This window comes from Hippopotamus amphibius, chromosome X (assembly GCF_030028045.1).
Source record: "Hippopotamus amphibius kiboko isolate mHipAmp2 chromosome X, mHipAmp2.hap2, whole genome shotgun sequence".
NCBI lineage: Eukaryota > Metazoa > Chordata > Mammalia > Artiodactyla > Hippopotamidae > Hippopotamus > Hippopotamus amphibius.
Genome location: NC_080203.1, coordinates 76,474,031 through 76,488,346, shown reverse-complemented (window position 1 = coordinate 76,488,346; position 14,316 = coordinate 76,474,031). Strand labels below are relative to the sequence as shown.

General features: G+C 38.0%; 1 protein-coding gene across 2 annotated transcripts in view; it reads left to right on the top strand.

Annotated features, from left to right (window-relative positions):
• OGT (O-linked N-acetylglucosamine (GlcNAc) transferase) overlaps positions 1-12,685 on the top strand; it is a 34,269-nt gene extending 21,584 nt beyond the window's left edge. For both annotated transcript variants that reach the window (XM_057719250.1, XM_057719249.1), the window contains exons 15-22: positions 401-526; positions 1,041-1,211; positions 1,324-1,440; positions 1,531-1,701; positions 3,339-3,491; positions 5,840-6,092; positions 6,317-6,440; positions 10,400-12,685. In XM_057719250.1, the coding sequence (XP_057575233.1) occupies positions 401-526; positions 1,041-1,211; positions 1,324-1,440; positions 1,531-1,701; positions 3,339-3,491; positions 5,840-6,092; positions 6,317-6,440; positions 10,400-10,574 (1,290 nt within the window). In that variant the 3' untranslated portion in view covers positions 10,575-12,685. The remainder of the gene's footprint in view (positions 1-400; positions 527-1,040; positions 1,212-1,323; positions 1,441-1,530; positions 1,702-3,338; positions 3,492-5,839; positions 6,093-6,316; positions 6,441-10,399) is intronic.
• Positions 12,686-14,316: the final 1,631 nt, after the last annotated feature.

Sequence of the window (14,316 nt, the reverse complement as noted above, 5' to 3'; positions counted from 1 at the left end):
TGTAGCTGAGTTCTTCATACACTCAGTCTAGAAGTAAACTCTCCTTCCTCTGAATCCTGTTTCTGTAACGCTGTGGGCCCATTTTAATGGCACTTAACCATATTTTTACCCTGCATTAATGTAATTTGTGTTCTTACCACTTTTGCATCTGGGAATTTGAATTCTGCTCAATGCCATTAAGACTACTTGAATTAGTCTGAGATTATACATAGTAAGTTCTTATTTTTTTGTGTTTAGTTTATATTTTTTTGTTTGTTTTTTGGCACACGGGCTTAGTTGCTCTGTGGCATGTGGGATCTTCCTGGAGCAGGGATCGAACCTGTGTCCCCTGCATTGGCAGGCGGATTCTTAACCACTGCGCCACCTAGGAAGCCCAAGTTCTTATTTTTTTATTCCATAGATTCCATGCAATGGAAAAGCAGCTGATCGCATCCATCAAGATGGTATACACATCCTTGTAAATATGAATGGTTATACCAAGGGTGCTCGAAATGAACTCTTTGCTCTCAGGCCAGCTCCTATTCAGGTAAAGGATATAATATAATGATAATCACTCACAATGTTTTTTTTTTTTTTTTAAGAACTTTTATTGAGATACAGTTAACAGACAATAAACTGCATATATTTAGTCACTCACAATGTTTATTGGGCTAAGAAGACAGTGATATATTTCTTCCCCCTCTGGTTAACTGTCCTTTGAAACAGGATTTGAAACAATAAGACAGACACACTTGACTTACGAAAAAAAAGTGTAGTTCTTGAAAATGCACAGGGACAAAGAATTTTGAGTAAGAACACAGTGTCCACAGGTACATGTATATGGAGACATACAATTCGTAGTTGGGTGTAAACAGTTCTGTCTTGTAAATTGGAAAAGTGATTTAGCACTTAGAAGGTTAGTCTAAAATATTACTTGATTGCTCTTGGCTAAAGAAGTCCACCCTCCTTGTTTGTTTGTTTATTTATTTAATTTTAGACCATTTTGATGAAGAACCTTCCTTAGTCGGTCTTTGGCCTGATTTTTTTTTTTTTTCTTTCAGGCAATGTGGCTGGGGTACCCTGGGACTAGTGGCGCACTTTTCATGGATTATATCATCACTGATCAGGAAACTTCACCTGCTGAAGTTGCTGAGCAGTATTCTGAGAAACTGGCTTATATGCCCCATACTTTCTTTATTGGTGATCATGCTAATATGTTCCCTCACCTGAAGGTAGGTAGAAAAACAGTGCTATAGGGGAATTGCAAAGAACTGTAGTCATTTATGTCCTTGCTACTGTCCCTATGCATCCTAAAAGATATATCTGAAACTTTTTTTTGATTAGAAAAAAGCAGTCATCGATTTTAAGTCCAATGGGCACATTTATGACAATCGGATTGTGCTGAATGGCATCGACCTCAAAGCATTTCTTGATAGTCTACCAGATGTGAAAATTGTCAAGGTCAGAACCTGGTCAATATTGTTACTGAAATAAAGTTATCTGCACTTGGGATCTTTTCCCTAATGATGTATTTTGTATAATTATTTTAAGATGAAATGTCCTGATGGAGGAGACAACGCGGACAGCAGTAATACAGCTCTTAATATGCCAGTCATTCCTATGAATACTATTGCGGAAGCGGTTATTGAAATGATTAACAGAGGACAAATTCAGATAACAATTAATGGATTCAGTATTAGCAATGGACTGGCAACTACCCAGGTGAGAAGAGAATAATAGAACATACTGTGTACCATCAGGTGTACATTTATCTTCTTTAAATCTCATAACTAGGAGGTAAGCATCGTTACTCCTGTTTTATACATGAGGAAATGAATTCAGTGGAAACTGTTATCTCATAGAGGTTTGTTTGATGTTAAAAGTCTCTTGGATTCAGCCAGCAGGTTACTTAATGAGAGTCTCCTGTGGTAATACGTTGTTATTCCCTGCCGGTGGCTTTACTCTTAGCAATGGTGAACTGTCTGTAGGCATCATATAGTTTCTTGCTTCTGTAACTCATCCTTTCCCCAGTTAAATCTTAGTCATCTTTAAGAGTTTCAATTCAGACAGCTCCTCCAGGAATCCATTTCTGTCCATATCCCTAACCTCTCCTTCCCTACTCTATTGGTACCTATATTCTCTGCTTCTGTAGTATTTGGGATGGATATATCTTTACATCCAGCACAACACGTCATAATTCCCTGGGTTTGTATGTATTCTCCACTGAATTGAATTACTTTAGGTACCGTGTCTTAGCCACAGTATTGAAGTATGTGCTCAGTAAATATTGAGCTGGCCAAAAAGTTCGTTTGGATTTTTCCCTTATGGGAAAACCCGAATGAACTTTTGTTCAGCCCAATATTATATATTGCATACTTGAATAAAGTGAATATGAAGCTCTGTCAAGAGATCATAAGGCAAGGATCTCTGACCTCTTAGTAATTAATAGTTTTAGTGGTATAGCAGTTTATACAAAGGATACTTGAAGTGAATTCAGGTAAAGGAATTAATCACCCATAATGTGTGTTGGGCTAAAAAGACAATGATATGTCCGTCTGTCTCCCGTGCCCCCTCCCCGGTTAACTGTCCTTTGAAACAATAGGGCAGACATGCTTGACTTAAGGGGAAAAAAAGTATAATTCTTGAAGTGTACAGGGACAAATTTTGAACGTAGAACACAATGCCCATGTGTATGAGATGTCCATCACCTGGAATAGTTACATAACAATGTAAGGCAGTAGCCAGGTGTGTGGGAATTGCAAGATAAGACTGTAATTGTGTATATAGATGTTCAGCAATAGTGATGAGCAGTGTGAGGAGAGGCAGTCTTAGTAGAGATTGTTTGGTAATTTAGTCTTGAAAGGTGGGTGTGATTTAGAAAAGGAGATTTTATACGTGGAGAAAAGAGTGAGCAAAAGCTTGCTGTTGTATTAGTAGCGTTTTGAAGAGAACCTTTTGGCCGGAGTGAGACGTTTCATAGTGCAGTCCCCTCCAAATTAAGATAATGCTCTTAACTTTTTTCCTTTAACTTAATGTGTCATGAAAATATTCTCATTGTAGTTCAGTGACATGACTTTTAGTAGTTATACCACTGCATCATAAGGATTCTTTATTAATTGAAAAATATCAGACTGGGGACTTCCCTGGTGGTCCAGTGGTTAAGACGTCGTGCTCCCAATGCAGGGGGCCCGGGTTTGATCCCTGGTCAGGAACTAGATCCCACATGCTGCGACTAAAAAGATCCCGTGTGCTGCAACTAAGACCCAGTGCGGCCAAATAAATAGATAAATATTAAAAAAGAAAAATATCGGACTATGTTAACCTTAAATATAATCATCATATTTTTTTTCTTGTTCTAGATCAACAATAAGGCTGCCACTGGAGAGGAGGTTCCCCGTACCATTATTGTAACCACACGTTCTCAGTACGGGTTACCGGAAGATGCCATTGTGTACTGTAACTTTAATCAGTTATATAAAATTGACCCATCTACTTTGCAGATGTGGGCGAATGTGAGTATTGGTAGATTCATTCTTTTTTTTTTTAAGAACTTTTATTGAGATACAATTGACATACAATAAAATGCACATATTTAAAGTGTACAATTTGATATTTTTTTATTATTAATGTATATATGGCAATCCCAGTCTCCCTGTAGATTCATTATTAATGTCTAGAGGTTCTAGTAAAGATTCTGTATACAGGTCCTCTTGCTGAGGCTGCCCCCCCGCTCCCCCACCCCCATTCAGGAGCTACTGTGCTCATGTCTAATCTTCAAAAGAGCTGTAGATTTCAGTGATTTTTGATTTGTCCTTCAGGTGTCTAAGTATCACATTATGAACTTTTAAAATTTACGTGTTCAAAAGCAGGGATCAGCAGACTTTTTCTTAAAAGGCCAAGTGGTAAATATTTTTGGTTTTGCAGTCCGTACTCTCTGTTACATCTACTCAATTTTGACATTGTAGCAGGAAAACACCATACTCGTTATGTAAATGAATGAGTATAGGTATGTTTCCTAAGTTTTTATTTACAAAAACAGGCAACATGCCAGATTTGGCTCATAGGTTATAGTTTGCCAACCCGTGGTGTAAGTTGATAGCAAAGCTGTTATGTATATTCACCTGTGTTTAACATCATTCTTGCAACATTATAGAGTTATAACCAGGAAAGAATTGGTTTATGCCATTACCTCTCAGTCATTTCATCATACCAGTTTGCATAAGCAGGACCTCTGAAGGTTCTAAACTTTGCTGTCCATATTTGGCTCTTATTCCATATAGCTAAAATGGAGATAATTCTTGGTTGACATTTTTTCTGATTAATATCTGGGATTTTTGGTCTGTTTTCTTTTTTTTAAAAGAGGTGGGAGTAGGGGGAGGAGAATAAGAAGCAGATAAGTACAGGTTTACTATCCCTTAATCTTCAGTTCCCCATTTCAAAAAATCTGAAAACCAAAAGCACGTTCGTAAGTTTATGGTAAATTTATTTGGTAGCAAAACTGCCTGAACTGATGTTAGGCTATTTATGGTTCTTTATTTATTCCATTTTGTATGAATATTCCTACATCTCGATGCATAGATACTAATATGTTTGTTTGCAGGGAGTTGCTGCTGAGAGTATTATGTAATTTATATGCACTGTACCACTTTTTAAAAATCTGAAATATTCTTAATTCTGAAATTCATCTGTTCTCATGGCTTTCAGAGACGGGATGGTGAACTTGTATGATACATTGAGTAGATGCAGATCTAAATCAGGGGTTGGCAAACTATGGCCTATGGGCCAAATCCAGTCCACTGCTTGTTTTTTTGTTTGTTTGTTTTGTTTTGTTTTGTTTTGGTTGTGTGGCATGCAGGATCTTAGTTCCCCGACCAGGGATTGAACCCGTGCCCCTTGCATTGGAAGCGTGGAGTCCTATAAGCACTGGACCGCTAGGGAAGTCCCAACTGCTTGTTTTTATAAATAAAATTTTATTGACACACAGCCATGCCTACTTATTTACATATTGTCTATGGCTGCTTTCCAGTGACAAGGGCAGAATTGAATAATTATGACAGAGTCCATGTTGGCATCAAAAGCAGAAATATTTGCTCTTTGGTCCTTTATAGAAAAAGTCTGCTGACTCCTGATCTAGATTAGGCAAATAAAGTTTGGCAAGTGCTAACTTTACTTGTTGTACTATGATGGAGGATTTAAAATTTGAAATGGAAAATTCCTATCTCACGGACAAAAACCACTCCTGGTATCAATTCCCACAGGGCATAGCTGCCTCAGATTTTGCCAGTTAGTAACTTGTGTCTTCTTGCATTAGTCTCCTCTTTCTTTGAACTGTCTTTGGGGACAGCTAAGCAGAACAGGAACCTATAATTCAGTTGATCTAATTCATCTATGTGGAGGAGAGACTTAAGTTCACAGTAAGCTGCTATCTGGGTGAAAAGAATAGAGTATGGGGACTTCCTAGGTGGCGCAGTGGGTAAGAATCCGCCTGCCAATGCAGGGGACACAGGTTCAAGCCCTGCCCCAGGAAGATCCCACATGCCGCGGAGCAACTAAGCCCATGCGCCACAACTATTGAGCCCATGTACCACAACTACTGAAGCCCATGCACCTAGAGCCCGTGCTCTGCAACAAGAGAGGCCACTGCAATGAGAAGCCCACGCACCACAACAAAGAATAGCCCCCGCTCTCCGCGACTAGAGAAAGCCCGTGTGCAGCAACCAAGACCCAGCACAGCCAATAAAATAAATAAATACATAAAAAAAAAGAGTAGAGCGTGGTAGAATTATTAGAAATTTATGGGAGCCTTTGTTGAGAAGGGCAGAGCTGCTATTAATATTTGCTCTTGTTTTCCCTATTTTAGATTCTGAAGCGTGTTCCCAATAGTGTACTATGGCTGTTGCGTTTTCCAGCAGTAGGAGAGCCTAATATTCAACAGTATGCACAAAATATGGGCCTTCCCCAGAACCGTATAATTTTTTCACCCGTTGCTCCTAAAGAGGAACATGTCCGGAGAGGCCAGCTGGCTGATGTCTGCTTGGACACTCCACTCTGTAACGGGCACACCACAGGGATGGATGTCCTCTGGGCAGGGACACCCATGGTGACTATGCCAGGTGAGTTGCTTCCTTGTTCTGTTTAAAACCTACTTGGGAGAGACACTTCCAGGTGAAATCATATGTACTAGAAGCAGCATTTAGGGCAAGATGATAGAAAATGAGACTTATTCAAGTCTGAACACTCCTCATCTGCATTGTGTGGATATTTAACATAAATAACGTTAATAACTGTGTGCTCTTTGCATTCTCAGATAATGCAATTGTTATCTTTCTTACTGCAGGAGAGACTCTTGCTTCTCGAGTTGCGGCTTCCCAGCTCACTTGTTTAGGCTGTCTTGAGCTTATTGCTAAAAATAGACAAGAATATGAAGACATAGCTGTGAAACTGGGAACTGATCTAGAATAGTAAGTAAACTTTTCCGTGAACAAATTATATGGTGAAGTGAAGGAAATAAAGATAGAGAGAATATGGGTATTATAAAGTGAAAGCATAAAATTAGGGTAATATAAAATAAATGAATTAGTTGTATGCTCTCTGGATGGGAGAAGAACTTCTTTTTTTAAAAATTTAATTTGTTATTTATTTTTTTGGCCACACTGTGCGGCATGTGGGATCTAGTTCCCCAACCAGGGATCGAACCTGTGCCCCCTGTAGTGGAAGCATGGAGTCTTAACCACTGGACTGCCAGGGGAGTCCTGAGAAGAACTTTTTAAACTTTCATAAATGAAGTGATCATTAGGTTTTACTATGTAAGGAGTAAATGGCTGAATAAAAGTAAGTCAAGAAAATTAAAAGACATGTAAATCAGCTGTACTTCAATAAAAAAAAACAACCAAAATTAAAAGGCAAACAAAAGGGAAAAAAAATCTTTCTTATGTCAAATATTAATAGTTTGGCTATATAAAGACTGAAGAATATTTACATTTTAAATCCCTTAATAGGAAAGTAAGCAAAGAAATGACAACTGACTTTCTACTTTAGTAGAAATACAATTGGTTAACAAGAAAAAGTTTCAGCCTCTGTAGTAGAAATATTTATTTTTTATTTACTGGGCTTGCTGCCCACCTTGTGAGATTTTAGTTCCCTGATCAGGGATTGAACTCAGGCCCTTGGCAGTGAAAGCGTGGAGTCCACTGGGCCACCAAGGCATTCCCTAGTAGAAATAAATTAAAATAACATTGAGGTATACCCATTATTTAGCTATAAAATAAAAGATTTTTAATGCAGTACCAGTGATGAGGGAGCATTGAGGTGCTGGCCTTTTCATACTTTGGTGAGTAAATTGGTACAGTCTTTTCAGAGCCTTTGGAAAAAAAAAGGTAGATCTTTGAACCTAATAATCTCTTATAATAATATTTGGGTACAAATTTAAATGCCCCCAAATGGGTGGGAATTAGATGATGCTTAGATAAATGATGCTTTATCTGTACAATAAAATAGTGTTTCTTTTTTTTTTTCAATTTTTATTTATTTATTTATTTGGTTGCACTGGGACTTAGTTGCAGCTCGCTGGCTCCTTAGTCGTGGCACGTGGGCTCCCCAGTGGTGGCATGTGAACTGTTAGTTGCGGCATGCATGTGGGATCTAGTTCCCTGACCAGGGATTGAACCCAGGCCCTCTGCATTGGGAGCACAGAGTCTTAACCACTGTACCACCAGGGAAGTCCCAGTGTTCATCTCTTAAATGAGATTTTTCTTTGGGTATTATGGGTGATTTTTTTTCTCTTTGTGTTTTTATGAGAAGTAGCATATTATGTAGAAGTTTAAAGAAGCATCCTCTTTGAGTCAGACTTCCTGGGTTTGAATCCAGGCTCTCTCACAAGCTTTGTGATTTTGGACAAGTTAGTCTCTATGTGCCTTGGTTTTTCCATCTGCAAAATGGGGTTGAATAATAGTACCTACCTTGCAGAGATGTGAGGATTAAAAAAAGGTGTTCCGTGTGAAGCACTTATAACAGTTCAGTACATAGTAAGCATTCAACAGATGCATTTATTTATTATTTTTAAAATTTTCTCCATTGAACATCATATACAGCTAAGAAAATCGTGAAAAATTTGAGCCCAGACATTAAAAAATTAAGATTCATGTCCATCATCCCAGAGATAACTACAGTAAATAATTTAGTGTATGTTTTAACTTTTTTGCAACTTAGTTGATTTCATACAATACTTTTTCCCAACATTTTGTTATGAAAATTTTCAATTTTATAATAAACACTTATATACCTACCACCTGGCTTCTGCCACTAATATTTTACTATACTTTTATCACATTTATTCCATCTATTTCTGTATCCATTTAAAAATCTATCTTATTTGAAGTAAATTGCAGACATCAGTATTCTCCCTAAATACTTCAAAATGGACATCATTAACTAGAGTTTAATATTTCTTTTTTCTTTTGAGGCAGAACTTATAGACAGTAGAATAAACAGATCTTTTAAAAATTAATTTAAGGGACTTCCCTGGTGGCGCAGTGGTTAAGAATCCGCCTGCCAATGCAGGGGACACGGGTTGGATCCCTGGTCCAGAAAGATCCCACATGGCACGGAGCAGCTAAGCCCGTGTGCCACAACTATTGAAGCCCACGTGCCTAGAGCCCGTGCTCCACAACAAGAGAAGCCGCTGCAGTGAGGAGCCCATGCACTGCAATGAAGAGTAGCCCCTGCTCTAGCAACTAGAGAAAGCCGGTGTGCAGCAACGAAGACCCAACCCAGCCAATAAATAAATTAATTAATTATTTTTTTTAAAAAAAATTAATTTTTTAATTGAAGTATAGTTGATTTACAATGTTAGTTTCTGGTGTACAGCAAGTTGATTCAGCTATATTTATTTATATATATATTATACACACATACATATATATTCTTTTTCATATTCTTTTCCATTATGGTTTATTATAGGATATGGAATATAGTTCCCGGTGCTATACAGTAGGACCTTGTTATTTCTATTTTATATAGTAGTTTGTATCTGCTAATCCCAAACTGGAATAATAGACAAGTCTTGTGAGTTTTGAGAAATACCTTTATAACCCAGGCCTCCAACAACATTATAGAACATTACCGTCACTCCAGAAAGTTCCTTCACACCCCTTCTCAGTTGGTCCTCCTCACCAATGCTCAGAGACAACCACTGTTCTGAATTTTTTTTCCACCATAATTTATTTAGTCTTGCCTTTCCTAGAGCCTTATACAAATGAAATCATACAGTATGTACTCTGAAGGCTTCTTTCAGTCAGGATAATGTTTTGAGATTCATCCATATTGTTGGCTTGTATCAGTAGCTCATTCCCTTTTATTGCTGAGTCGTATTTCAGCGTATGGATGCACCGCAGTTTAACCATTCTCCTACTGACATATAGAACTTTAAAAAAAAAAAGACAAAAGTATTTTTATTTGGAAGATAGCATTAATATGGTCATGGTTGGGTTGAGGCCAACAGATATGCATAGCCATTTTACTAGTTCTGGCACAACAAACATTAAAATAACACTTTTATTAATTAATTGTTTTTAAAAATGCACAAGAGTATTCCAGCTTCTGGTTCTAAAGTCATAATTCTATATAGAATAGTCTCATGACAAGTGGTATATTCAGAACAGGAGTAGAGAGAGAATTCTTTCCTCTGTTCCCAGAAGAACTGATTACTTTTTTTCCTGATTCTGAACAGAACCACAGTCTTGGTGATATTAGGAACATTTTCTTTTTTATATCTAAATAAACAACTCAGTTCATGTACAAGAGGCAAATTATAGTAGGAGACATATTGCATTTTTCCCCTTGAGTGTTTTCCTATTTTATTAAAACATTCATAAAATGAATACCTCCATCTTATGTTTGTGCCTTAGCTATTGTAAATGGTGCTTCAGTGAACATCTTTGCATGGCCTGGTGTGTCTGCATCTCTGGTTATTTCTTTTGAATAGATTTAAAAGTTATTGATAGGTCATAGGGTTATGAACATATATAGACACATTGCTAAATTGCTTATTAAAGGGTAAACGAAGTTTACATTCTAATCAGTAGTACGTAAGAATAGATATGTGTCATTGCCAAGTCTTATTTTTATTTTAAAGGTAGAAATAAGATGAAGTGGAGAAAGCGCTGGCATCTCTTGGATATACTTATTTAGGAAAGAACTAAATTTTTCAGGGGACGTGGAGGTGAACTCCATTGTAAGTGTTTAACATTATGTTAGCTGTGACCTTTCACTTTTTTTTGGCATTGAGGTAAGGGAGGGCCAATCAGAAAAGAAAATAGTGTAGCTTGGCCATGTAATTCACCACAAAGGTGTCTAAGTGTTTATGGGAGCTAGTTCTGAGTTTCTGGTCTGATTTGTAAACTTGGCTCTTTTTATTATACAGCCTGAAGAAAATTCGTGGCAAAGTCTGGAAGCAGAGAATATCTAGCCCTCTGTTCAACACCAAACAATACACAATGGAACTAGAACGGCTCTATCTACAGATGTGGGAGCATTACGCAGCTGGCAACAAACCTGATCACATGATTAAGCCTGTTGAAGTCACTGAGTCGGCCTAAATAAAGACTGTGCGCAGGAGAATTACCTGTACCTGAGCCTCAACCTTCTGGGGGAAAGGGAACTAGATAATGTACTTTTTACTTATCTGTACAGTATCATGTTGCAGATGGGTGACAAATGATGATAATACAATAGCACAGCCAGACTTGCTTCCTGCATGATAGGGAGAGACACAAGAGATGGGAAACTGCTGTTCCACACGGAGTCTCCATAGAATTTTGCAGCAACCAGGTGTTGCATAGGTCTGGAAGGTCTGATCTCCCTTGGTCTTCCATGGGATGGTTAGTGTGGAGGGGAGATAGAGATTGCCCAGCCATTTTGTGATTCCATGGATTGATTGAGTCTTCTGAATTAATTTTTTTCTTTATATTTTGGGTCTTGGAGCTTTTAAAAATGTTTGGTTTCAGGTATTTTTATTCATATGAAGTGTATATGATTCTCTTGAGATAAGGTTTTAAGCTAAAATATTCCTTGTTTTAGTTTCTGAACTCTACAGATGAATGGGGACTTTGCTGGTGTAGTCTTTTTATAGGTTTTATAAACCACTTGAGCCTATATCAGTCATTTTAGTGTCTGACATAATGTTTGGAGCTGTCAGTGCTTTGTTGGTTTAGATGATGACAAGTTTTTTTTCTGGTCCCTTTCCCGCTTCCTTCTTCCCCTCCCCCCACTTTAACATTTCTCCTGTAACTTGGCTAACAAAACCAAGTCTGACTCAAAACCTCCCAGAGTGTTTCTCTTAAACACATCATCTGGTGCCAAATGAAAATTCTTAGGAGTGATTTTTAATTATGAAGGGCACAGTTGCGGTACTGTCATTGATGATAATAATATAGCTTTTTGGTCTAGAGTTTTGACCTATTTCACCAGTGTTTTACCTTTGACCGCCCCTCTATGCTGCTTCCAAAAGTGGTAGTGTGTGATAAGATTTTTACTTTCATTTCTAAAGTTTGTTTTTTTTTAAGTGAGTCCTGTTCTTCCTATTTCTTTCAGCAGAAATGAAATCCCAGGTAAGTATAAGTATTCAAATATTTGATCAGTAAGTCACAGTTATCTCTAATACATTAAATAACTTTCATCAAAAAACATGTTATAGGTAAAAAGCTCTGAAGGACCAGCTATGTATATGAGTAATTATTTTTCAGACCTTCTAGGGTATTATGTATGATTGTCTTCTGGACTTGGTCTTGAAGTCTTTATAGATTCAGCCTCAGTAGTAGTGAACTGCACTGCTACTTGGTTTGGAGTACAAATTAGACTTTAGCCCTCCTGGAGCTTGAGTTCTTGGTATTAAAAATCATAGGAATAAAATTATTGAATTTCAGCAAAGGATCGAGGGCTTGAGGCTTAAACAAGCCAACATATAAATATATGTTTTTGTCATGCTGTACTGCACATATGCTATCCAGTAACAGATAATATTTTGTCTGCTAGTAGTGTTTTAGATTATGTCTTTCCAAAGTGCTGAGGCAGTGCACCTATTCTGTAGTTGCAGCTGATGCCTGAATGTATCCTAGCTGACAAATTATTGATAAATAAGAACTTGAATTTCTGAAAGATTCGTAATATTAACCAAAATCTGAGCAAGGAGTCTCAAATGTAATTCTTAGCCAGAATTACATGTTAATGAACTTGTGTACCTTTTAACAGTGTAAATCAAGAAACATCAGTTTAGGGATTTCTTAATTTATTTTTTACCTGATTGAGATTTCAATTAAAGGTTGCCAGCTTGGTTGCAGACAAACTGACGATTGAAATTCACCAAACTACTTAATGTGGAATAGGATAATATACTTCCAATGCCCTCAAGGCTGTGACCTTACAGCCATTTTACATAGCACATCATTCCTCCTATAGGGATGAACCTTTTCCTGGCACGAAAAGTAGCCGCTCTGGTTGAAGCTTTGCTTATTGTAACAGGCTTTTGTTTCCAGGTAACATGTCTGTGGAAGACTTAATTCTGAATAGAGATATAGATATTACTGGAAACTAATTGTTTTTTTCTATTATACTCTGCTTTATCAAAAAAGTAAAAACATTTAAATTGTGCTACAGAAATTCAGATGTTGTCTTGCAATCTTTAAACAATAAATGAATGATTTGCCCTTAATATGGTTGATGTATTTTGTGTTCTGTTAAATTGAACATTGGATGGAATAATGGGGTCCTTCAGTGATGAAATCTATATTTGAACAGCTCCAGGCAACAAAAGGACCAGATTTCCCTCCAGTGCAGCTACGATAGTAAGAATTTTTTTCTCAGCCAGGTGTGGTGGAGCATGGGTCAGGTTGGTGTATGATACATTAAGACTTGACAAAGCCTGAGACTCCCAGCACACCGATTTGTGCTTGTTCCTGTTTAGCTTATAACCATTCTGGCTTCTTCATCTACCCTTGTAGTCTCATTCTTTATGTGGACTATTCCTTCCCACTCTATGGTGTTTGAACTCAGGTATTAGGAAGGAGGATATCCATCAGGGACCAGAACAGGCTATTTAGCTGCTTGTTTTCTCAGAGGTATAAATGAGAATTTTTTTTTCAGTAAAATGTCAGGTAATTTACCTTCCAAGTTCTGTGGACTGTGACCCTCAGAGACCTAATGTGGGTTAGTGTTTGCTTCTTGGAAGATAGGGCAAGAAAGATGTCCAGTAGATTAGTCATAAGTAAGTTCTTACCCCCACCCTCTTCTGTTTATTTGGAATCTGCATCAGTTATTTCCAGTCTACTTCAGCTTCTCCTGCCTTCAGTCTAGAGTTGCTTGTGCACCTTGAATAAACTTGTGTAATTTACCATTCGATTCCAATCCTAAACCCACTCTTTACTAGAAGAAGCACATGCTTCTTAATATTAACTACAGCTACATTCAGATTCTTTGCCCAAACCTCTGAGGCACACAGTTACGTAAGCCCTGTTTTTATGGAAGAGGCTTGAGAAGGTAAACGTGCAAGTTTGTTGTAAGAAATAAGGTTATAATGATAAGTCCTTTTTATCCAATTCTCTATCAGCTCAGTACCTTTATATATGTAGGCAGTTTGGTGCTTAAGACTAACTAATGCTGCTGGAATTTGAATTCCAGCTCCCTGCCACTTTTTAGTCATATGATCTCTGGAAAATGAGAGTGCTAATAACATTGCCTACTTTTTAAAAGTGTTTTATAAGGATTAAATCCATATAAAACACTTGGAACAGTGCCTAGCAAGAAATAAACTCAATGTTACTAATATTTTTAAATGCAGGGACGTTTTATTTGTATTCTGTTGGCCAAATGCTCAAATTATGAGATGCATGGGTTTTTGCCAGAGAAACGGGCACAATCTAGAAAGCACTTGCTGCCCCTGTTTGTTTTTCCTGGTGAGTCGGGAGTGAGTGCCAAAAAGCTTCATGTAACTAACTCCTCTTTATCTCCAGAGTTCGGAGGGTTCTGGAAGCGAACGTCATAATTCAGTGTGGCCAGGCACTTTTGGGTTGCTGCCTTACTCTTATCTAGAGGGCTGAGCACTCCCGCCCCTCCCCCCACCCCCCCACCCGCCCCCGCCGTCTGTGTGGTTTGGAGGGAGGCGAACGGACGTAGAGGTTTGGGTAATTCCTTCAAGGAATGGGACTCGCTTATCCAAGTCCTCACAAGGACGAAACTTTGTTCGGGAGGATTCGGCTCAGTTTTCCCCTGTCGCCCCCAAAGTTAATTTAGAAATCGCGAAACTATAGAAATGGGCTTGGGGCCGCTGTGATCTGCGTGAAATGG